The sequence below is a fragment of the Lates calcarifer genome, linkage group LG15 (genome assembly GCF_001640805.2).
Source record: "Lates calcarifer isolate ASB-BC8 linkage group LG15, TLL_Latcal_v3, whole genome shotgun sequence".
NCBI classification, from domain to species: domain Eukaryota; kingdom Metazoa; phylum Chordata; class Actinopteri; family Centropomidae; genus Lates; species Lates calcarifer.
Genome location: NC_066847.1, coordinates 13,978,423 through 14,004,477, shown reverse-complemented (window position 1 = coordinate 14,004,477; position 26,055 = coordinate 13,978,423). Strand labels below are relative to the sequence as shown.

Here is a 26,055-nt window from a genome sequence, read left to right as displayed (position 1 = left end):
TTAGACTTTGCTTGTTTTGCTACTGAGCACACCAAAGGTATGAGCCATTCATAAGCCATATGTGGTATATCTATGGTCCCTGGTGAATGAGCTACACTGATAATTTCTGTGCAGCAAATATTAAAATCTGTCTGTCTAATTAGCATGAAATAGCCAATCACAGGTAGGTCAGTCTCTGTTAGTCCTCCTTGAGCTTTGCTCTCACAATTGCTATAAAATTAGCTGAGTGTGTTCACGTTTTAAAGGGGATAAACCCTGTTGATTTTAATGACCCCACACCATTTCCTGTAGGAACTGTAGGAATGAGATTTTGTGGTTTTAGGGGGTGTTACATGCTGAAACCTTTTCTTGATGAACAACATTGGTGCTGTGACTGTGTGCAGCTTCCTGAAGTCACAGTGAAGTTACCAAGTCTGGTACCATGGTCCAAAAACAAAACCAGATATGGTCAGTGAGCATCACAACTATATCTGGTTAACTGCTACTGTAGCCAGAGACACTGCAGAGAAGAACTGGATGAATAGATAAACTCTTTTATTTGTCAAGAAATAGCTACAAAACATAATTTTTGTTTTTGAGTGGTTTAAACAAATGAGAGAGGACATGTTGATCAGTGAGCTTTATTGGTGTAGGATGGTCAGGTTAGCTGTTTCCCCTTGCTCCCGGTATTTATGCTAAGCTAGGCTAACCACATCCTGACTCCAGCTCTGTTCTGAACACACAGACATGAAATCCTCTCATTTTTAGGGCTGGGTATCGTTAAATTTTAGATATCTGTACCGATACGATACTTGACTTCGATACTGGTTCCTGAATGATACTTTGACTTTGATACCAGTTCCTGAACAATGCTATTTTTCATTACCAATTTTATATACAAATTCTAACAAAGAAAATTATATTACATATTATGGCACAAATCTTGAGTTTTATTTTTCAGCTTTGGCATTTTTCCACTCAAAGCAATTTCCTAACATAAGAAAATATACAACAAATACAACAAAAAATATACGACAAAGAACTGTTGCAAACAAGTGATAAGTCAGTGTCTAATGCTCACTGCTGCAAACTAAGGACCTTTAAATCTTTGTGCAGTTGAACACGGAACAACTTTCTGCTCTCAAATTGATTCTGTGCACGTTCAAATGCTTCATCAAATTGGTCGTGTTGCCGGCCTTAGCAACGATATCCTTTTTGCAAATATTGCATCGCGCACTGTTGGCATCAATCTTGCTAAAATGAAGCTACACTTTTGACGTCGGTCACATTTTTTTAACTGCTTTGACACACACACACACAGTAGTTCACAACACAGATACACGTGAACTGTGGGCATAACCACGTAAGTATTTTTAATGCATGCCTCTACCGCATGTAACGTTACAGCCAATCCCTGGCAGCATTTTCAGATCTTGATCAGTTGTGATTAACTCCTTGATTTGCTCCTTGATTTTAATGGTCTATTCTTTGTAGTTTGAGCAGTGGTTATCTGTCAGCGCCAGCAAGGCCTTCTCTGCTGGTCCAAACAACCACTGAATTCTATTTTTACATATGTTTTTTTCCATTAATTCTATATGTATCAAATTGTTCCCAATGGTCTCTTCGTCTGTTCTCTTTATCTCATAGTTTTACTCTTGGTTGCATTGCTTCCGATACAGTCGGTTTATGTTAGAGCTTTTATCCAATCAGATTTCAGACCTGTGTTGGCAAATTAAAAGAAATCTGCCTTGAGGCCTTCACAATCAATAGTGCAGGCCCCTGTAATTCTAAATAAATGGCAATAAAACTCACCTTGCAGATCCTTAACTAATCAGATTTTGAGTTGGTGAGACCAGGGGCCATCTAACAGGCCTACACTAACATCAACATTTTCATGTCATTTGATTGGATGGCCAGAGAGCATAAACCACATCTATAGTTACCGGTGCAAGCTAAAACATGTCAGTAAATTTCCACATTGTGGGACTAATAAAGGATTATCTTATCTTATCTTATAGGTTTAATAGCTGTTTCCCACAATGGTTGAAGGAGGATGAATAGTTCAGTGACTCTGTTGTAGAGGTCTGGTATCTGTGTGTCTCAGTTCCAACAATAAGTCCATTTCTATTGCCATGGGGGCTAAGACTGAAAGTCGACTCTGCCCAGTCATATTTCTCTCATAAGTTTTAATTTGCTTTAGGGCTGATAATGTCTGCTCAATAGAAGCAGTTTTTTTTTAAATTTGTCTACAATTAATTAGCAGTTTGTGTGAGTAAAATGCATTTTACATATATTTTATTGTTCACTTCTCTGTCATTTATTAGTTAATATTGATGTTTCTGCTGGAGATGATGTGTGTGGAGCAGCTGTGGTTGCAGTGTTTGGAGACCTATTGTGTTAATTGGGTTTTTATAGCATTGCTTTAGTTATTCTGGCTACGTGACATGCCTGTCTGTGATGCAAATTTCTGTTTTACTGCGTTTCCGCATATTGTTGATGGTTTCTATAGCCATGACTTCACAATGAGGTGTTAAGAGATGGGTTAATTCAGGTTGGAAGGCCTAGGTGTGAAATGCACAGCCCACCACTGAGTTTGAATAGTCGGTGTATTAGTTATCACACACACACACACACACACACACAAATAATGCTCAGTAAATGTAGTTAAATCCTCACAGACAGCGTAGCAAGTGGGCAGCCAGTTGAAATACACTTGGGTATTCGAGTAAAGCAAGATCCGCAGGGGAATTCCAGGGGTTGGTTGAGGGTGTGGGGCATAAGCAAATCACTGCCATGACTGCCTGCAGGCAGTGGTATACAGCAGAGTCAGCCCACATTACCACTGATTTATCCAAACTTGACATGAAAATGATCCACCACAACTGGCGCCGCTGTGGTCTGTGCGTGTGTATGTGTGTGTCCATGTGCATTGCTCCATTATATTGATGGGACTAAGACAGGAGTCCCATCGCGCACACACACACACACACACACACACACATGGATGCTGTTGTTTCATGCAGTTCCTCCCTCTGAGAGAAAAGCTGATGTCACATGAGAGCTGTCACATGGAGCCGACATTGGGCCCCTCATTCCTGTAATCAGTCACTTCATTACTCATCACTCCCATTACCTCACATACCACTGGCAAAGCACTAAAGCATGTGCTGCGTGGACAAAACACAAGTTAAAGAAGTGCAGAGAGTTTCTGAGTGATTGTCCTTAGTCCGTGAGATTAGTTGTTTGATAATGTGAATAGTGACAGTTTGTGCCCCGGCTTGTTCAGTCTAATAAAGCATTACCCATTAATTCAAAATAAAAACAGCAAAGATGTCTCATTTGGGGTTTTAAAGCCTCTAAAATGAATAACTTATTTCTGAATGGCACTGAATATTCATGACAAAATAAAGAAGAATCCAATGACAGTTCGAAACACTGCACCTATCAAACCCAGAAATGTATCAGTGAAAAAATGTGTTAAGGTTATTTTTAGCCAGGATAAGAAATATAGAACTCTGCCAACCTGTCTAACTGTAGTAGATTCTGGTGTATATATAAGATCCCATCACTCCATGCTGGTTCAGAAACATAAGCATGTCCAGTTATGTGGCTGGTTTAATCAGCTGCATCATTTCAGTTGGAGTTTATCTCTTCTGTCAGATGGATGAATGGAAACTGTCTCCTGGTGTAGACATCCTGTTACTTCAGCTCAGTGAGGGTGACACATGTCTTTACACTGGCTACTGTATGTAGTCAAAATGAACAATATGTGCATTTGAATTCTATTATTTCTGTATCAGAAAATGATGAACAATGAGTCTCATCTGTGGCGCCAGAGTCATAGTAGTGACTCTGAGTGTGCCTGGATCAGAGTTTAGACTTGACCTTTTGCTTTTGTCATTTTCTTTAACATAAGCAATCAAAGTGGTGGTGAATGAGATGTTAGTTTTAGGTTGACATCTGATACTTACTCCAATAACACACAAGACAACAGAGTCTATTTGAATGCTCCATCAAGATGCTATGTAATTCTGTGTCAGGAAATATCTAACTTCAGATATTTTCTCACAAGGTCTAATGTGTTTTATGTATTTAGGAATTCTTCACATGATGTGGACACAGAATAATAATAGACAGAAATCCCACACGTACAGTTTAAATAGGAAGGCTGAGGCAAAGCAGGGCCATCTGTCACTGACCACTCTATTTCAAATAATAAAATTCAGAACATTTTCCTGACTGAAGGACCTCAGGGTTCATAGGAAACCTGTGTGAGGATCCATCAAATGCAGGCTTCCTTCCTGAGGGGAGAGGGCTGAGAATGCTGTGCTTGGCTGCTCTCTCCTCCCCTGGCCTACAGACTCTCTGACTGGTGGCTTTGTCAGCACAAACCACTGACTTCACAGACCTCTTCTGCTCTGCAATGACAGAGTTAGTACCACTCTGAGTGCTGGACGTCTGGCTAATCTGTTATTACTACATCTTTTCCATATGACGTGCAATGTGAAAACAGCATTAGGCTGCACAGCACATGGGGAGATGATACTGGTGAGAGTGAAACCTATGATTAGAGCAGTCATTCTGAAATAATCTCTAATTGTGGTCATTTCTAGTAAATAGAATTACAGTATATTAAACTATTCATCATTCTAGATGTGTGGAAGGACACCAGAGACCCCTGAGTGTCCCCAGACACCAGTTGAAGGAATCTGTATCCAAGCAGCAGCTTCAGCTTCATCCACACTATACAGGTATACTACAAACAGTTAAAACAAAGTGCTGTTTTATAGGATTGATATATTTTGGCATTCAACTACAATTCATTGTCAGTGGCTATCTCTGTTACAAAGTTTTTATGGGTTAAGGTAGGGGTTAGTCCCATTTGAGAGAGGAGGAGGGGACCACGAGCAGAGTGGGCTTACCAGAGAATCTGCTGGTGGTGCAGTGAGGTCAGAGACCAGCAGGGGTGGCTTATGGTTTATGTCCCCATATTCTTTATTAAGTATTCTGAGAGTGGAACCAGTAAATGAATGAGAAGGTTATTATGCTAAGCTAGGTTAACCACAGTCTGACTCCAACACTGACTGATATTGATCTTCTCATCTGACTCTCAGAAAGAAAGTGAAAAGGCAAATAACCCAAAGTAAATGAACATACACATATTATTTAAAAAAAAAAAAAAACATTATTCAGTATTATAGAAATACAAAGTACCTAAAAAGAGTGTGTGAAGTATAAAGATCTCTTAAAGATACTAATACTTCAGTTGTAATGAGTGATTTTTGTGATTTTTTCAACAGGAAAATGAGGTTTAACAGTGAGTCACAGATTATTACCTGGGCCCTAATGCTTCTTTAGCAGCCATGACACTGAGCAGTCCTGTGTGTGTCTGTAAACGGGTGCCTGATGTTCAGTTACATCTGAATATAAAGTACAGCCCCTTACATCCTTTTTTTAGTCCCTAACTCTGATAACTGTCACTGTTTGTTCTGTGAGTGCTACTCTGACCAACTGATATCTCTGGTAGAAAAACCCCCTGCAAAGATCATCAACAAGCACTATACACAGCCTTAACCTTATGACCACTTGTGGATGAAGTGAATAACATTGATCATCTTGTTATAACACAATGTTCTCCTGAGGAACCCATGGTCCTGACATTTGTCTGGACATTACTTTGTCACGAACCACCCACCTAGATATTGTTACAGACCAAGCATAGTCCCCTCCAATGGCAACAACACTCAGTGTCAGGTGCCTCCCCCAGGTGCCTCCCCCAGCAGTTCCCACCACACCACAAAAACTGCTCAGAAATGTCTCAAGGAACACAACAAAGAGCCAAAGTTGTTGACCTGGGCTCCAGACTCCCCAGATCCCAATCTGATTCAGTACCTGTGGGACCTTCCTAATATTGTATAGGTCCCCCTCATACTCGCAAAACAGCTCTGACCTGACCTCTGACCTTGAGACATTTCTGAGCAGTTTTTTGTGGTGTGGTGGGAACTGCTGGGCGAAGCCCCTGACATTGGGGAGTGTTGTTGCCACCATTCAGGTGCCCTTGAGCAAGGCCGTTGGAGGGGAGTATGCTTGGTCTGTGACAATATATAGGTAGGTGGTACATGTCAAAGTAACATCCAGATGAATGAAGGACCTATGGTTCCTCAGCAGAACATTGTATTGTAACAAGATGACGAATGTTATTCACTTAACCTGTTGTTTTAATGTTATGGCTGATAGGTGTACAACAAAACGGTCTGTCAGCTGTTTCCCACATTAGAGTTATTATTATGTATTTTATATCAGATGTTTTGTAATTTTTCAAATAAAAGACAGATTTCTTTTGATTAAAAATATGGTGTAGTTTCAGCTTCTAAAATCTTTAATAACCATAATTTTGTGGAAGCAAACCCAGGAGCAGGAAAACTTTGATGTGCTGTGCGAGTTCTGATCATACAGACATGTAATGCATTTGGGCAAGTGAGCTTTGATCTGAAGTAGAAGTTGGGGGTGATGATATTTCACTATTGGTTGAGTGACCTGGTCGTTCTTCTGGATGAGGCCTGTGAAAACTGTATCTAATGTAAAACATGTTCCAGGACCTCTGACATGTACTAATACCTGGGTCTGCCCCGTTACTGAATCTGTGTGCATCATTTCAGCCAGCTCTGGTTGTGTACTTCATGTCTTAAGGTCAGAACTGAGAGAATTGTTGAATCCAGCAGGTTTGTGGGACTGAGGTCACAACCTAATGAGAGCTGCTGTTAGGCAGAACGGTCCCTCCCTGCAGCCTCCTTACCTCAGCTAACCGCAGAAATGGTTACAGGTTGCAGCTGACCAAACTCTCTGCTCTATCCACACTGAGCCGGACTCCATGGTTTCTGAGGAAAAGATGTAATGATTCAGTTGCAGCTGGCCTCAACTTTACAGGGCTACTTTACACACTGTCAGGGAGTTGGAGGCTGCAACATGAAAGGGTCATTATAGTATTGGCTGGGGCTGAGCAGGACACCTGCAGTGGGCAAACATCTGACCTTGAAGACAGGAAGAAACAATCTGAGCTGTTTGATTTGGAGGGGTTCATGAGGATTTAGGCAGCTTCAATTGTCCAGCTCAGCTCTTTTTTACTAATTCTAAGTCATGAAAGGGTTTTTACCATTTCCAATTTTATTTTCCAAACCTTAGTTCTCTTTCATGACCTGAACAGGTGGCAGCCATATTGTTCAGCTCTGTCCATGAGCTTAATAATAACAGATTCAAAGTGTGGGAATACATAAATGAAAACATTTGCTGTGAAATAATTATGCTGTGATCCCGGGCTGTTAGGAATTCAGCTGTGACTGCTTTTGCAGATGTATTGGCATGAAGAAATCCACATGTGCACATGTGTCTCCTGAGCACTGGTAGTGGGTTCTGGCTCAGACATCATCATCATTATCATCTCTCTCTGCTCACACACACATGCTATTATTACACTATTTTAAACATTTCAGTTACCATGGAGACTTTTACTGCAAAACATGTAGATTTAATAAAACATTACATTACATTGTTTTTATGAAGAGATATTGCTTTTTTTCTGGGGGTAGGCATGGTGCAGTGATTATTTCTGTTTGTGCAAAATCCCCCAAACTCAGATTTATTACCGGATGCAACTGTTTACTACCTCAGAATCACTTTTACCATTTGAGAATGGAAACAGGGACTAAATACTGGTCTACAGGGTTGAAATGCTGGGACTGACTTGAGGGAAAACTATTTGACCTACTTATTTCTAACTTCTCTGAGACATGCACAGGGGAAGAGAAGAATGTAAGAAACTTGTTTTATTTAGAGAACAAAAATCTATGAAATTGAATAATGCAAAGTACATAAAATCTGAAATACAGAACAACAAGGTCACAAAATTAAGCTGGTGGCAATTAATTCAATTAATCAATTTAACTGTAAGATAATGAAACACATTGTTTTCCAGTGTTTGTTTATGAGAGAAAAATAAAGAGTTGTCCTATTGAAGATGATAATTTATTCCACAGAAAATGATATAGTATGAAACTGTTGTGCTTTTTACTCTCTGGAATAATGAGTCTGTGTCCTGTCATCTGACTATACATGGGGAAGGTCTGAAGACTTCCGCTAGGTCAGGATGAGTTTTATAGGCACAGTAGCAGTTTGTTGTCTGACCCGGATCAACTGAGGACAGAATCTATGTTATATGGTCACATTTTTTTCTATCAAGAATTCTGATCACAGGATTTTAGACTACTTTTGTTTTTCATTTCAAATGTTTTATATCCATATAAACATGCAGATGTTTAACATGTCTCTGTCTCTGCCAAATCTGACTGCATCCCTTTCCTTAATTTCCCATGCTATCAAAGGTCAGTCCTACTTCAGTCCTGAGGGTAGTGGTAATGTACCTGAAGAATGATAAATTATGCTATTTAGAGGGCTAATTACAACAATATCAGTTTGAGTAGCTAGTTATGAACTATCCACAAACTGACACAAACATATGGATGAGTCCAATGGATGGACTATGAGTGAATCAATCATTTGTGTCTTTAAGGGTTCTCACACACTCTCCCTCCCCCTCAACATCGTCAATATTTTAACTACAAAGTGTCTCAAACCAACAAGTGATTTCAACATCCATCCATCCATTATCTATACTGCCTATATTCTGAAGGTCACAGGGGAACTGGAGCCAATCCCAGCTGACAGGGTTTGAGAGGCAGGGCACATCCTGGACAGATCACCAGTCTATTACAGGGCTGACATATAGAGACAAGCAACCATTCACATTCACATTCATACGTACGGACAATTTAGAGTCACCAATTAACCAGCATGTCTTTGGACTGTGGGAGGAAGCTGGAGAACCTGGAGAGAACCCACAAAGAACAGGGAGAATATGTAAACTCCACACAGAAAAGCCCCAGGTGAAATGGGGCTTGACACAACAATGCTAACCACTGCACCACCGTGCTGCCCTGAATCTTTGCCCACTCTACGCACCCCACCCATGGTGCACAAAGTAGTTAAGTGTTAAACTTCACCCAAATTTCTGACTACTGGAATAATTACACTGACATCATGACTGAGAGAGGCCCAAAGATCAGTGTTTCTGTCTGATCTTTATTTGGTGCAGGAGGTTCTCACACAGCCAAGATCAAACTGTAGCTAAACAGTGATCCAGATTTAGAGCAGTCAGGATCTCCATATAAATCATATCATTGGGATAAGCATAGACATTTGCATTCAGTGTGCAGAGGATGTTGCCAAGTGGGAGCATGTAAAATGAAAAAAGCAATGCATCCTGAGGTGACTATCAAAGTGTGTCCTGCTGATCCAGTATGAATGAAACAAGGAGAGTGAATTACCACTGACACCAGCATTGACTGAGGAGAATATTAACTGTAACTAAAAATAGAGCTTAATCATTTTCTACCCTTCAGTGTCTGCAGGTGTTCCTTCAGGCTCCATCCAGCACTAGCAACCTGCAGACTGAATGCAGCCTGAGAGGCGGAAATGAGGTCAAAAAGAGTCCTCAAGTCACTTGCCACACCACTTGCTGCTGCTTGATCCGCTCTCTGTTCTAAGCAGCAAATAATCATTTCAGTTACATCAAACAAGCTGTCAACATTTTGTTCAGCTACTCTTTTCTCCCATCTGCTGTTTGACAGCTGGGCAGTAAAAAGGCAAATTTCAGAGAGATAATAAATGTCAGACAATTGAAGTGAAGGTGACAGAAATGGCATTTCAAAATGTATCCTCATCCTTTCCAGTGGAAATAAGGCCATTGGCAGCAATGAGATGATAAAGAATACTCAGCATGGAAACACCAATAATAAGATAAACTGTCTAGTAAATGTTTTCACAGTTCATCCTCGTCGTATACAGGTGATTTCTGGAAAAGAAAATTGAAAAAATGGACAGAGTGACGGTGACAAAGCAGAGGAAGAGGAATGAAAGAATGATAAAGAGTGCAGGAGATAGGAGCAGACGGCTACAGACACACAGCAGCCAGGAGGAAATGAAGGAAACAACACGAGGAATGGGGGAAGGGAGGAGGGAAGGGAGGCGTAGGGAGCAAGAGAATAAAAGAAAAGTCTGAGAATAAGAAGAGAGACTAAGAGTGGGAGAGGAAAAGAAAAGGCTCTGCAAAGAGGGAATGTGAGCTCTCGCCTGTCTGGTTCCCTGCAGACGCCTCCACCCAGCCGCTCACCTGCCAATAGAAAATTGAAAACAACTCCACACATAATCCCTGGGAACTAAAAATACCCAGCACTTTGAAGGCCCATCCACCACAGCCTGTCAGTCTCCACAGGCCCAATTCCCAGCAACAGATAAACACACATACACAAGGCAAACACAAGACTTTAAAGAAGCGCACACACACACACACACACACACACACACAGTGAAACGAAGTGATGTAGATTACATAAAGCATGTGCACACAGGGGACCATAGTTTGGAGCGCCTGCCATCTGCTCAGATAACCTGCACCAACACAGACTCCAGTCGCAAATATGAGGACTTGAGACTTGACTTGACTAACACTGATAAAATACTCAACTTGAGTCTACTTGGTTTGAACTTTGTATGACTTCACTGACTCCCACCTCTGTTAAGATGACTGTATACCTCATGTGAAACCTATTTACAGATGATAGTACACATTAATTCAGGAGCAGTATATAACAATAATGCAACTACTCATTTTTTAAGTTTCCTTCGTGTTTACAAGCTTTTTACTCAGCTGTCCAGTGCACAGGCTCAACAAAACCAATTGCAAATATGTTTTGAGCTGGTTTTATGAAGAATTAGAAAAAGAGACACAAAGCCAGAATTTTTTGGTAAATGTTTGAATTTGTATGTCAGTGTGCTCTGCAGAGAGCAACTGAAGTCAGCAACACATGGAGTCACAGTCTTTCTCTAGGAGTCTATATACTACTGCTTCATTTTCTATAGATTAGATTGTAAAGATTGTCATATACTTTGAATAATGAGGTACCTAGTATCTACAGCCATGAAGAACAGCTGCTGATATTAAAAATCTAAAAATCTAAAGCTGCTTCCTGCACTATTTTGTAAATCTATACTGAATGATCTTTCTGATATGAGCTCATGACTGACTGTAACAGCCCACTGTCAAAGTTTGGTACTCATTTGGACTGACGCTAAACTTGGCCTCTCCCTGCACCATCAAAACTGTCACAGGCTAGCTGGAATGACTCATGACCACTGTTGCTATATGGCAACAAGGCTATTAGAAATCATGGCAGACACACATACACACAAACACACACACACACAGTGGAGTGTGCACATGCAGAATGGCAGCAGGGCAGACAAACGTTGCCTCATCACTCAGTGAATGACACACACAGTCGTGTCCACAGCTCCAGCAGCCTGTTGCATAACCTGAGATTGAGCAGTCACAAACACCGTCTAAACTCCCAACCAGCGTGTGAGCCGTGCCACAGTCTAGCCTCAGCCCGAGCACCAAACATCCTCCTCCCCTTCCTTCTACACTCCTGTTAAGACTATCATTTTACGCAGGACTTGTGCCGTTGCTGTAAACAATACAGAAAGTGCTGGAGGAGAACTTGTTATTCTTTTAACTCTCTCACTCAATCGCTTTCTTTCTCTCCCTTCTGTTACGCAATGCTGTTTGGCCACAGTGGCTGAGCAGTTCAAATGGCAGCAGCGGCCAGGTCTTGCGTAAGTGAGCAGAAAGCGGGCTCTCAACAACAACCCTGTGGTGAGGTCCGTCACTCAGGCAAATACCCTGAGGTCTTAAAGTTTTCAGCTCTCCCTGCAGCTGCTTTCTCTCTCTCTGACCACTCTATCACGGGAAAAGAGGATTTCAACTGAATGTGGAGAATCCTGATTAAGATTCAGAGACAAAAACAACAAGCCTGGACTGCAGTCATCACAGCTGAATGCTGGCACTTCACAGAAATGAAAAATGATGGTCAGTTACCATGCAGTCTGTTTTCAGCAACGCAGCAATAACACTATGACTGCAAGTTCTATTACTGTTCTAAAAGCTACAGGATCCATCATAGTGACAATGACATAAGCTGAAGAAAACAGGAGGCTCAGAGAGAGCTTCAGCTCCCAGAGAGCAGAGGACACTGTGTTCCAGTCTGCTTGGATATGATGGAAATGGTACAAAATGTGAAGAAAGAACTGGACTGAATACACACTCAACACTTTGCTAAGGCTTCAGTATGCTTCCAAATTTAACAGCAATCTGGCCAGTCATGGACCAACCTTAAGGCCTCAGGATGATTTCAAACTAAGTTCCTTTTTGGGAAAAAAAACCTTTCAATCACAGCCACTGATTCAGTCACTGGTCAGCTGTGTGGAGATTAGACAGGGTTTGAACTTCTCTCTCAGCTCTTTTTTCAGTCTTCACAAATACTGTCATCACTTTTCATGTTTGTTCATGTTTCACTTTTTAATGTAAAAAAACATATGGTGTAATAATATGAATGTCTTACAGTGTGCACTGCTGGAGAGAGATGTTGGTTTTATTCAAATACTGAAAAGGTAAACAGATCTGGTCTCATCACTTTTGCAGATACGTTCTGTGTGAACACTGTAATGTTTATGCATGTCCTACAACTATACACAGGATTTGCTACAGTAAATGAGTTGGGTCATATGTTGATTGGTAACCTGGTTTCAGTGTGCTCTACATGACCTACATTGACTAATATTAACACCACCCTGAAAACACTGAAGGTCTTTACAGGATCTAATCAAAGTATTACAGGTTCTTGAGAAATATTTAGGACATTATTTAGAGTGTGCTGATAAAAAGTCTTTTAGACACACAATCCTCTAACAAACACTGATGACAGAATTCATAAAACAAAGCCTTTTTTTTTTTTCCTTTGTGGCCTTCTGTTTTCTGATGGTGTTTTAAAATGCACTGATGTCACCTGTGAATAGAGGTTTAAAAGCTGTTGAGACTGCCATGTGGTTTTTCTTGACAATGACAATGATAAAAGTACAGACAGAGGCAAGACCCAGGTTCAGCTGGATGTTGTCTCACCACACAGGAGAATGTCTGAAGTCATTTAAACTTCAGGTGAGCTGTCATAGGCTTTTCTCTCAGGAGGAGCTTCTTAAAGAAATCAGGACACAGAAGAGGAATCCGTATGATGGTACAAATACATGGGCCTGTACAGCTACAGCAAAGCATTAACCCTGGCAGGGTTGAGGGTTCGGCTCCTGGGGTCACGACTCACACTATAAATATACAGTGTTGGCACCAAACTGCACATCTGTCCTTCTACAATCTGTCCTCTACCAGTGACCACAACTTATTCAGATCTACAGACTGAAGCTAAGAACCCAAGAGCAGACACTGATGTCTGCCACACATATCACTCTCTTACACTGACTCAGCTGATACATCAAAATTTCTTTTAAACTTCTACACTAGCATCATTAAATCTTACATCAATCACAGAGAGATTCTGGCCTCTGCTGAACCTTCATAAAGCCGTGACAGGATACTACCTACCCCCAGCCCTGCTGCTAGATTCCTGGCATTTACAGTATATACAGAGAGTGAGAGAGCAAGCAAGCACATCACTCTGGTTTTACTCATACACTGTCTTCTTTTCGTTGATTGTATGTTAAGCTTTTTGGGAACCACAGTATCAGCAAGTAATCCAAGAGCTTTGATCGCATTCAGTGAATATATCTTAGTCCTGAGCCTTTACCACTGCTAAAACAAGTTTCTCTCATACATATCAAGAGTTTGGTTTGGTCATGGTAAAGCAGCACATGGGGCAATGATGTGAACATTAGCTGTAGAGAGGTTCATGGCAGTTACATACTGCTACAGGTACACTGATAGAAATTATGAAAACCCTATGTATCTTGGTTTATCAGTCAGGTCTGGACCTCCTCTCAAAGCTGAACAGTGCCTGATCTCTGTGTGTGTTTGTGTTCATGTGTTTGGCTGTTTTTACAAGCCTCCCTCCACAAACCAACAGCCGCGGCACGACTGGGTTTATTTAGAGAAGTGCAGAAGAGATTAGCCAGAGGTTTCACTCTGACTAACACCATCCATCACACAGGCTAAACAACACACAGACTGGGCTCTACACATCACAATACACAAAAACAAGTGCTAGAAGGCCAAAATAACAAAGAGCCACATGTCTATACCTTCACTTTCACTTCAAAACACACACATCCTCTATTTTCTGTGGAAAGACGTGAGTCATTTTTGCTCTTACAATTCAAAGATACTACACATGGAGATATGAAAAATAAACTAAACCCTTTCAGAAATAAAATACTGATATCTGCCAGCAGGTAGAAGTCTTCAGGGTCTGGTGGGGCTGCTGTGAGTGAAGACAGAGGAGGTCATGTAGCTAGCTTGTTGGTAATACTGTTAAATATGCGTATATACTGTGTCAGTTGTCCTCTGACGCACCACACACAATAAAACCAGCTCAACTCAGACAACAACTTTAAGTCCAGTCAAGTTTGATTTTTTGCAGCACATTTCATACACCACATAAAACAACAACACAACTGCAACACATGCATAGCTATGCAACTGAATTGAATTGAATTGAACTGAATTGTCACAGTTACGTTCAGTCACAGTGGGCTGTTGACATGAAAATAATAGTGTACAGATTTGAAGCTGGGGAAAAGGGGGCAATGGCATCAACTCAAACAGAACAGCATCAACAGAAAATCTGAGCTGAGGAATCAGAATCAGTGCTGGGAGGGAAAACGTGGGATCACTGTATCCCTGATTTATCCAGTCATGTTTTTTGCTCGGGGTGGAGGCAGGACAGAGGGCTTTAGTCCAGTGCTCACAGTCTGCCACTGCTGGACACACATGCCATTAACTCTCCATATAAACTGGGCTACTCCTCTCAGTCTTTCTGCTTCCTATTAAACTGACACATCCTTCCTGCACAGTCTTTAAAGGCCTGATTAGAGGCTGATCTGAAACCAGCAACAAACAGCACTTTCTGTCCTGCTTCCTTTGGCAAATTACACACCACAGGAATGTCTCTTCATACTGCTAATACCTGAACAAATAACACTTCACTCTGCTATGAGATTACTAGCTCTAAGTCTCTTCATTGTTCAAGTACATCTATTATTCCTTTTCCCTTCATTTGCTTTATGTTGAACTCTTAGAAAGATCTTGCATAATGTTTTGAATGTGATTTTGCCAACACAAATGCTGTTAAAAACTGCTTCATGTGGTGAATTGTTACCTGATGGGAGGCTAATTACTGCCCTTGAATTCAGCTCACTAAATAAAAGCAGAGAGCAACATGTGGTCCACATTTACTTTGTAAATAAGCAGTAAATCTTTGGTTCACCATGTTCAAGCCCTGTAACAAACAGCAAACAGCTCTTTAAATGCTGTTTGAAATGTTGGCCAAGCTTATTAGTCCTCTGACAGGAGATTTATAGCAGTGGGCACTGTGTCACTGTCAGATGAACCGATGCTGGATCTGTGCTGTAATGGGTGCATGTGTGTGTGTGTGTGTGTGTGTGTGTGTGTGTGTGTGTGTGCATGTTTCCAGGGCACCTCCAAAGCAAACAGCGGAGTAAATCAGATGCTACATCATTAAAGACAAACACTGGCTGTGAAAGAGCAGGTTTTATCAGTGACTGAGGGGGAGTGTGTTCAGGTTTAAAAAAATATATATAATATATGTGTGTGTATATATATATATATATATATATATACTTTGTGTCACTCAGTAACTCCCATATCAGACTGGGTTACTAAATATGAAGCAGCCTGACCACAAACCGTGAGCTGTTCCATTCAAACTCCTGCAAGTCACTAAACGTCTGCTGTCTTTCTTATTATAAATAAAAATACACTAAATAAAATACACTGTCAGTATGAATAGAAAACTGGTGACTTGTGCAGACAGTATTGTGTAGACGTCTAGTGTGACACAGTGGGGTCAGTGTGTTCACAGCCTGCTGTGGCAAAGCTCGAACTCTATAACACTCCAGAGACATACAGTCCACTCAGCTCCACTACAGACACAGAAACAGGGAAACACTGTGTCCACCATCACCTATCACAAACACACACACAGGCAGCAGGTTGTGCAGGGTCTTACAGTTCAACGCATTCACACATTGATTGTACAGACTGAAAACTCTCTCTGAGTACGGTTTAACTGCATTAACAATTTGATGCTTCTTGCAAACTGATAAACAGCTATTTTCAACTAATGTGAGTGACACACACTGACCACGCTGTGGAGAGTCAAACACACACCCGCAGACAGAGAACAGCAAATGATCTGGAGGAAAAAATCTAATTGCGTTTTTTTCCAACAGATATTGTGATTTGATTTGTAATATAATTTTGAAAGTCAAGCTTCAGTCCAGGATTCACTAAAAAATATGTGATGGTGGATTACCATTTAAGATATCATTGAAACATTAATCCAAAATGTATTTATTCTAACAATAAATGGTATAAACATACAAGTAATGAACCATAGATCAATTCTCACAGAACAAACAGTAGCACTACGTTCTCTTGCCTTCTTTGCAGCAACTTTACATTGGTGATGATTTTTCAAATGCTGATACACTGAGGGGGAATGACAGGAGACTGACAGGCACACAGAGAGCTGAAAGAGACAGACACAGCTAGGGCTGGGTATCGTTCAAAAATTTTCGATACCGGTACCAATACCGAAACCAATACCTTGACTTCGATACTGGTTCCTGAATGATACTTTCCCGCAGCGGGCTGCCACTACAAAATATATCACAGCTCAGTCTCTTGCCAGCCTGTTGGGACTGTCAGCCACTTTTAACTCATCATATCACCGTAGTTTCAGCTTTAGCTATATCCGTTCTCGCAACTAGCATACAGCTCTCAGCAGGTAGAACCTGCCCTCTGTTTTCATCAAGTATCTAACTCTAACAGTTAGTTTTGTGGTTTGGTCATTTTAAGACAAGATCTGGTTGTAAAGTTTACAGCCTGTCACTCTGTGTATGAACTGTGAGGCAGCTAAAAAAAAGTGTAACAACTCGTCCACTGACTCTCTGTTGTATAAACAGTCAGAGCATCACAACTTCATCTAAAAAAATTAAATGTTCACATTGCCTTTGTTAGTCTTGTATATTATCTTAGTCTGCCTGGTAAACACCCATGATTTTCAAAATCTCCCAACTGACATAGCATGATGACATCACTCTGACATCATCAGAGGATATTATACAGCTGTTTCCACAGGCCGACTAGACATGATGTGTGTGTAAAATTGGTTGAATTCCCCTTTAACTTTCTCTAGAACAGAACTCAAAAGTTCAAAGCAACCATGGCTACAGATAAATGCCAAAAGACTGACAAAGAAGTAGGGTGGGAGGGAACAGGATCAGGGTGGGGGAGTTGGTGGATGTCTGGAGGGGTCTTCCTTCCACCCGTCCAAAGCCCAGCAACAGAGCATTTCTCTTGCTGGAATTTTCCATGGAGCAAGTGGCAGGCAAGGTATACACACAATGCCACACAGCTAACTGGGTTTAAATAGATGGCTATGAGACCTGGGACAGTGTCTCCAACTCCTTCCCTATACACCCCCTCACCACCTCACCCTGTCACCCCCTCACCCTTCCCACCCTGCTGCCCAGCATTTTTGTAAGGCTTCCCGGGCCGTTGTGCCACACATTGCTGCCTCAGAGGACTTCCTGGCGCCCAACCTAATAAGGCTGATACCGTGTGTGTGTGTGTGTGTTATTCACTTTTCACAGCAACTCACATGTCCAGTCAAAGAGACTAAGTAAACAGAGCCTATCAGCTGAAGGGTTAACTGCTTGATCTCTCTCCTGTCTGCATCTGTCTCCAGATGTGAGGACCTGGCCAGTGTCACCAGTTCACATGAATGTGAATCAGTTCTGGCCTCTTTCCTCCCTGCATGTTGACTCAATATTATTTATACCCTGTGAATGCTTTCCTGACTGCACTTGGCATCAGGCCCGATCTATTCATATTTAAGGTATTTACACAGAAGGCAGGGCCAAGGATAACATTTAATGCAAAATACACCTCAGGGCATACAAAGCGTCATGCTAATTTATTTTTGCTTCAGTTGGTGTGCTCACATTTCTGATGTGAAGGGGAAAACCATATTGGGGTTAATGGCTCTGCAGTTTCATTTGTTATGATTATTTAGTTTTCTACAGCCATGCCTTTCCTCTGATGTTTTTTTGATCTAATGAGGGAGAAATACATCTACATCAAAGGTCAGGGTCAGATACAGAACAGCTCCAATGAAGCTGTCAGCAGAGAGCCTTCTGCTTGAAGGATTCTTACACACGGCATCTCTGCAAATGTTCACAAACTGTTGTTTCTAATGAATTAGGGAAACTGTAGCTAATCAACACACCTCACACTGTCAGTTTCTTCTAGCACATCCTCTGTAGTGGCAGCATGCACTATACTTCAGTCTGTGGGAATGCTGGGAATCCACCAGGCTGAACTTTGTTGTGCAAACTCCAGTGTGTATTGGCAAACTCCTGCAATACACTTTACTTATCTTTTAGGGCTGACAATGATGTAAATAAATAAAGGTGTACTCCACCAACTGGTGATCTGTCCAGGATCTACCCAATCTTTCACCCAATGTCAGCTCTGATAGGCTCCAGCCCCCTCACAACCCTTAAGGATAAGTGGTATAAATAATGGACGGATGGATGGATGGTTGTCCACCAGTTTTACACACAGACAAATTCTAGTAACGTCAAAGTTTATTGCAACATTGTACCATCAACCAGTGCTGAAAGTGCCTTCTGGGAAAACCAAACATACTGTGGTAGCCATAAGTGTCATGATGCCACCATTCTGACATGAGACGGTCCAGTCTTGGTGTGTTTGCTTCACTCCTTCCTACTGTTAAAAGCAGCATCCTGCAGCTGCTGACACATGAAAATATATTAGAAAGAGAAAAGAGACAGACTGGTGCTTGTGTTCTAAATTTGCTCTACAGAAGAGAGCAACACATTGTGGGCCAGTTCGTCCAGTTTACTGTTAACAGCTGGGATGCTAGTGTACTGAGTTCTATCTGCAGCCATATGGTGATGTTACACCGCAGACTTTCAGATGAGCAAGAGCTTTCAGTATGGAATTTGATCACCTGAGGGGAGTAAGGGAGGATAAATTTGCCTGAAAGGATTAATCAGTGCCCCTGTTATTCTGGATAATCCACAGATCTCACTGCCAGCTGTTTACAGATTATTATTGGGTAGTTCCAAAGAGTGCGGTGGTGGCAGAAATCTAAGAGATATCTAATTCACTCTGCTATTTACAGGCAATTTTATATTATTTATTATCAATTAAAAAATGAATGGGATCCTATGGCAGCTCAGCTCAACTTTCCTCAAACCAACTCAACTTTGCATGCTTACCAGTCTGGCATACGTGCAGCCACAGACTCCATTTTTGGCTTAAAATTTTCCCAAGACTTTTGATTTTTTAATGTTGTACCTTTTCATCTGCTAAAAATGTTTAGTTTAGGAGAATTGTGGCATTTTAGTGAAGGTTGTTACAGCTTCTTGGAGGATTTATTAATGTGTCACATGACTAGCTAGAGTCTGTTCTGTCTCTTCTCTGCTTCCCAAATCTTTAACTCTCTATATCTCCTGTTGTGTTTGGAGTGTGGACACATGCTGTATATTTTCATGGTCAGCTACTCAAACAGTACCAGAAAATACTAACATCTCAACAAAAAAGCTTTATTTTCAAGTCCATGTACTGGAGAAATCCATATATAAGCTCATTTTCCATGGTCTCAGTAGTGTGGGCTTAAGTGGCTCACCCAGTAGAACAGGTGCTTCCTGATCAGAAGGTTGGCAATTTGATCCCTGGCTCCTCTGGTCCATGAACTAATGTGATATTTTACTGATTACCCCAGTGTCAAACCATTCAGCTATCAAAATGTTTAACTTTTTAACCTCATGATTCAAATGATCAGCTTGTTAACAAGCACCTGCAGCAAATAATACCCAGCTGATCATATGAATCAGGTTTGTTGGAGCAGGGACAGGGGGTCCCCAAGACCAGGATTGAGAACCGCTATGTTAACGTTTTGAGAGCTTTGAATGATGGGGTGTATAATTAACCTCATACTCAAACCATGCACTAATATTTAAAATTTATTTATGGGAGGAAGGAACATGATGAAGCAGTTTGGGTCATTCCTTCCAACAGTGAGGACAGTAAGCTTGATGAAAGTGATGAGAGTGGACCCCAGAGTCGGGTTTCAGGGACAGTTAGGAGGTCAGAGGTTAAGGGTCAGCCAGTCAAGTGCCATATGTGATATGTGTGTGTGTGTGTGTGTCTATGTGTGTGTGCATATGTACGTGTGTAGGTGACAATGTGTGTGCATGTTAGTGGGTGTGTGTGTGTTGGGAAGGTGAAGAGGACTAAATGGTCCTGTATAGTCAAGTGCTGGAAATGTGATATCCACCTCTGTTTCACAACCACCAACAACTGCTTCCTGAGGTTCCACACAGAATAGTCATCAATGTGCTTTTGCAAAAAGAGAGACACTGGGATTGAAACAATTCCCAACAAAATCACATTCAGATGCACAAACACACATACAAATGCATATACAGACTAGCTTAAATGCTTATATGTATATTAATTAACTTGATGTTTGTTAAAATAAGAATGAATCTTTTGCATAAATTGTTTGTTTTCTCCTCATTCCACTACATGTCTATATACAGAAAACCATGACATTTTAGTACCCTTGTGGAACGTTGTTGCCTTGAATTTTATGATTGATATATTAACTGAGACCCTCAAGCTCCCAAAAATTGCGGTGATTTATTTTTTTCTCCAAAAAATTACAATTTATGCCATAGAGGGTTCATCTTTTTCTGCAGTTTTGCTATTCAAATTAATACTTCAGCTATTGTTTCCAGCTTTCAACTTCTATGTTTATCATTTAGCTAATGCTAAATTAGCTAATCTGTAGAGCTCAGACTCACTCAGAGCCTGAGTCACTCACCTGTTCACACTGTTCACTGTGTGGGTTTGGCTAAAACCTTAATATATTAATATAGTGATATTTCTCTGATATTTCTCTTTTAGATGGTTTACTGTCAACATTAATCCTGGAATATACTCCTTCCTTGATAGCAACATGACAGGTATCTGATCTGATTGTAACATCAAACTTATATCCACACCCACAGCCCTGAATAACATCATGTGAGCTTACCTGGTTAAAACTGTTGTTAGCTGCCTGCATGTTTTCAGTATACCAAGCTATTTTGTTGCTGCCTCTTGTCTAATTCTCAGTGGTTGAAGATGAATTTAGTCCATAAATCTGTTTCTTCAGAGAACCACTAACATGAGAGAACATTACTGTTAGTTGTCTTGTTAACTGTGGTGCAGCAGGATAGACAGATAAATTTATTAATCTAAACAGGTTTTACTAATCAGGAGCTACAGGGTCACAGATGCCACAGATGCATCCACGCCACTGAATAAGCTTTAAAACTAGAAATTAGTTCATTTCTGCATTTGTCTGTGTTTCACATTATTGTTAAGTTCTTATCCATTGTTGAAAAACATTTTGTCATAGTTTTTGTTTTCAGGGGTTACTTTATATCTCATTTTCATCATAAGAAAAATATTGTCAACCATATATGTCATTTAAACTGGAGAAGTTAGGGCTATGTGCCTGTCACTTTTTAAAAGCATATTTTGTTAAACAGGAAATGCTGACTAACAAAGGAGAACACTTTGAGAAAGATTTGTCATAGGTAGTTCTAATAGTCCATTTTCTTCAATCTACTCACATATAACACAACTTCACAACGGGCAGTTCATACACCAAAGTCCAGGTGTGCATGCAGATGATGTGGCAATAATTCCCACATCCTTGTGACATATTTCAGAGGATGCTTCACTTTGTTTTCATTTTAGAGGGTGATTTTTGGCTTATTAGGAGGTGGTGGGTGGGTGGATGACTAATAGCCTGAGACCAGAAGCCAGCCATTTTTACTGTCACATCAGGAATTTTAGTGCCTATTCTATTCAGGTCACTGCCCAAACCCAGCAATTTTAACCTAATCAACATGGAAAGATACTGGCATATAATCTGCATATACAGTAATGTCCAGATAAGCTCAGGTTACAGGATAACAGCATCAGAAGTAATGTCTTTGGGATCGGTGTAGTATTGATCAACAGTGAACCCAGACACCGTCAGTAGCTGCTGCAACAAAAACAAACGATGCACTTGTCTGCATCAAAGTAAGTCCAAAATAAGTTATCCTTTCAGTTGTCAACATATTTTATATGTCACACAACACACTATTAATTTGACATTTTGGCCGGTGATGTTTTCACCTGCCAGTCAACAACACATGATACCAGCCAAAGGCCGGCATATGCCAGCTAATGTGTTGTTTTGCTAGCAAGGTGTCACAGCAAAATGCTAACACAGTGTAGGAATGGCATGTTATCTTTTCTGACGTGCACATCAGTCTGATAGTACTGTAGCTATGGTAACACAATCACAATGCTGGGTGGGCTAACAGTTTACCAAACATGCTGTCTGCTTACAGTGGTAGGCAAGCAGAAAGTGCATAATAATTATTCTCATAAGCACTTGTTTATTGTTGGGATTTTCCACTCTTCAAGGGTCAGATAGCAGAGTGCTGCACAGGCTTTGACCCCCATGAGAACAGTGCCTCACACAAGTTGTGTGCAAAGAGGCAGAGAGCAGCAAAAGAACCATTTTCTTCATTAAGAGTTTCAATTTTTTTATTGGTATTAGCCAAATTAAAAGTAATGTTCCCAGGCCAGTGGTTACAGTGGAGGGGCCAGTGATCTTGAAAGGATATAACTTAAAGTCATCCCCTGTAATGCATTTCATTTTTTCAGTGTCAGCAAAGCCTACTCACTGTTCAATTCATTTCAAAGCAGAAAGACATTAACACTGTATACTGAGGTTTTTGTTAATTACAAGTCATGTCGTTATCGCAATATTGAACAATAATATCACATATAGCAAGTTTTTCTAATATCATGCAGCCCTAATCAGACGTTTTGTGTTTGCTGCTGCAAAAGACAAAGTTCCTGTTTATTAACACCATCAGGCCACCAGGACCAGACCGCTGTGGATAGTATCCAGCAACAAGCTGGGCTAGATTAGTCTAGAGAAAGTAGTTGACCCCCATCTACAGCTCAAGGTCATTACAACGGAAAACGTAACAGTCTTCTTACATATGGACATTAAACCTTACACTTAGAGTGAGTCATGATTGGTTGATTTGAGTCCTGAACTCTTGTGAACCCTTTTGCTTTAACACTGAAAAAGTAGCAGCACTGAATCAACAAGGCAGTTCAACTTAACACCCGAGGTTCAGGTTGATTTATTATCTTTAGCTAAGCTAACGTTGTTAACGTTATCCCTACTGGATACTGTCATCACTGTGCTGAATGACAGCTGGTGCTTTCTACAGTAGATGTGACAGTAGCACTGTCCACTGACATGTTGTTTTTGTGGATGTGATGAATATAGATGAGTGTTTCCTGTGTGGTAGATGTACGTTCGCCTAGGTTGTGCCCTTTTCATGCTCTGTTGTGTAATATAATACTGCCCCCTCCACCATTACATTGTCTAAAATCGCATATGTTGTTGTGTGGTTTTTTTTTGTTTTTTTTTTTGTTTTGTTTTACCTGAGCCTTTATGACCCCACTACCACCAAGTGACGGCCTTGTTTTCGAATATTTTTAATCATAGTTTTCATTGACAAAATGAACACTGTGTACACGACACCACCAGAGGGTAGTAAAATCACTGAGCTCTGTTTCATATTCATATAAAAAACAACAACATAGATAAGTCAAGTGAAGCGAAAAGGTGAAGCGAACAAGGAGCTCTCTGTGTCTATGTGTGGGCGTAGGGCCCCAGCAAAACTTTCTGGGGACCCAGATTAAGCTTGTCATGGTAAAGGGAAAGCTCCCATTACGCACCTTATTTTTGTACAGTGGAGGTCGTGTTGCCATTACAGTTGGTGGGGGGTGGGGGGTATTAGAGGGGTCAGGGAATTGTTAAACTGGGTTTACTGGGCTCTGTTGATGGCTTCGGACTCTGCCGGGGGAGGAGAAGTTGTTGTCAGAGAGCTACAGTTCAGCTGCAGCAGAGCATGATGGGACGGGTTTTCCAAAACAATCGCAAGCCCATGTGACCACGCACAAATGCTATTTGAGACTTTTACGATGTTTACACTTCACACTCAAGTGCTATCAGTGGGAGGCATATATGCACGCACGCACGCACACACACACACACACACACACACACACACACACACACTTACTCTCTGACGGGTAGAAGGGCTGCATGTCAATCTTGTGCACCTCTTTGGCGTAATACTCCTCCTCGCTCCGCTGCCGCTCGCACGTCGCCGCCCGCTCGTTCGCCTTCTCCTGCAGCAGGTCCCGGGTGCTGTTGTATATGGCGACAATGTCCCGAGACACCTCCTCGGGCTCGGGGAAGTCCTCCGGAGGGCTAGTGAGCTTTAGTTTGCTCAGGATCTGCCCCCGGATGGCCTCGATGCGCTTCTTCTTGAACTGATCCATGTCCAGCGTGCTGCATGTGGACAAACTGAGCGCCACGGTGGCTAAATCCAAAGTGAGGAAAAGACTGACGATACACAGGTTCATCTTCTCCAGTGTCTTCAAATCTCAAAAAACAAACAAAAAATCTGATTCAATAATTCGGCTACCGAGGCGATTTAAATCTCACCAGGCAGACGCATTTCTTCGGCAAAAATCAAAGTGGAGAGCATTTACGCACACTAGCCAAGTGGCTGGGAAAACCGTATGGTTCTGATTCCCCAGTTTGTACAAAGTGGACCTGAAACGCCATTCAACTGTGTCTAGAGAAAAGTAGACCCCTTATTCGGGGGTCGAGCGGATCTGTTCCTCGCTGAGCGCACAGCGAGAGCGCGTAAAGGTGCTGCGGAGTGTTAACGGAGCTGGACGCGCGGAACTGAAGTATCTGAATGAAAACGGGAGGATTGAAAGCAGCTGAGGGGTTCTGGTCAGCCGGACGCACAGCCGTGTAGCCTGCGGAGCTGAGCACACCACCGCATCAGAGCGCTCGGCTCGCAGCTTTCCAACATTCACCGGGCTCCGAGGTATCTGCCTGTGTAGCGTCAGCGTCTTGATGTGCGAGTCATTGCTTCTTTTCTCCACACAGATCAAAAAGTTGTTTAAAAATTACAAAACCGTAACCGCGGTCCTGGCTTTCAGTGGCGAGGCAAGGTGCGAATTTCCAGCTTCAGCTATAGCGTTCAGGCTTCCGGCAGAAATAAGAAATCCCCACAAAGCTGTGATTTTAGCATAAAAACGTCTTCCTTTGAAAGTGTTCAGGTGAAACAACAGCTCAGTTTGTCTTTGGTGTGGCTACAGAGCGCTTTTACGCTTCTTCCCTCACCCCATCTAGTAGGGGGAACGGCTCGTCTTTTACGCGTGCCAAGCAGACATCGCAGTGGCCGCCTGTAGGAGATTTATAGGGGACTAAAGTTACCACGTGCTCCCCCCTCCGTCCGCTTCAAACCGTGGTTGTGGTCATCACTGTCGGAGCAGGGGACCCCCTCAATTCCACGTTAAGAGACGATTTATTGTAAATACGAGTGTTCACTGTGCCCATTGGGACAGCGCTGCAACGGATAATGGCCCATTGGCCTTAGGCGCGTCGTGACGCAGGGTCCTAAAGCCAGTCAGACACCGTCTAAGAATCATCCTTAATGTTGGACTTCCATTAGACACAAGTTCACCTCTTCAAATAAAATTCAGACCCTGTTGTCAACCACGTCACTGTAATGATCCCATTATACAGAATTCCCTCATGATGCAGGTAAAATACAGAACACTGAAGAATCTATTTGTTATTGATTTTTAGTTGGTCGTTCTGCCCACTGTAAAGCTCTTTATTTTAATGTGAGCTTATTTATCTGTGGATTCAGTTTTTATAATTAGAAATATGTGTTCTGTTACAGGCTAAATAG

General features: G+C 41.5%; 1 protein-coding gene across 1 annotated transcript in view; it reads right to left on the bottom strand.

Annotated features, from left to right (window-relative positions):
• tgfb2 (transforming growth factor, beta 2) overlaps positions 1-25,729 on the bottom strand; it is a 45,338-nt gene extending 19,609 nt beyond the window's left edge. The window contains exon 1 of the mRNA XM_018680725.2: positions 24,361-25,729. Coding sequence (XP_018536241.1) covers positions 24,361-24,706 — 346 coding nt within the window. The 5' untranslated portion in view covers positions 24,707-25,729. The remainder of the gene's footprint in view (positions 1-24,360) is intronic.
• Positions 25,730-26,055: the final 326 nt, after the last annotated feature.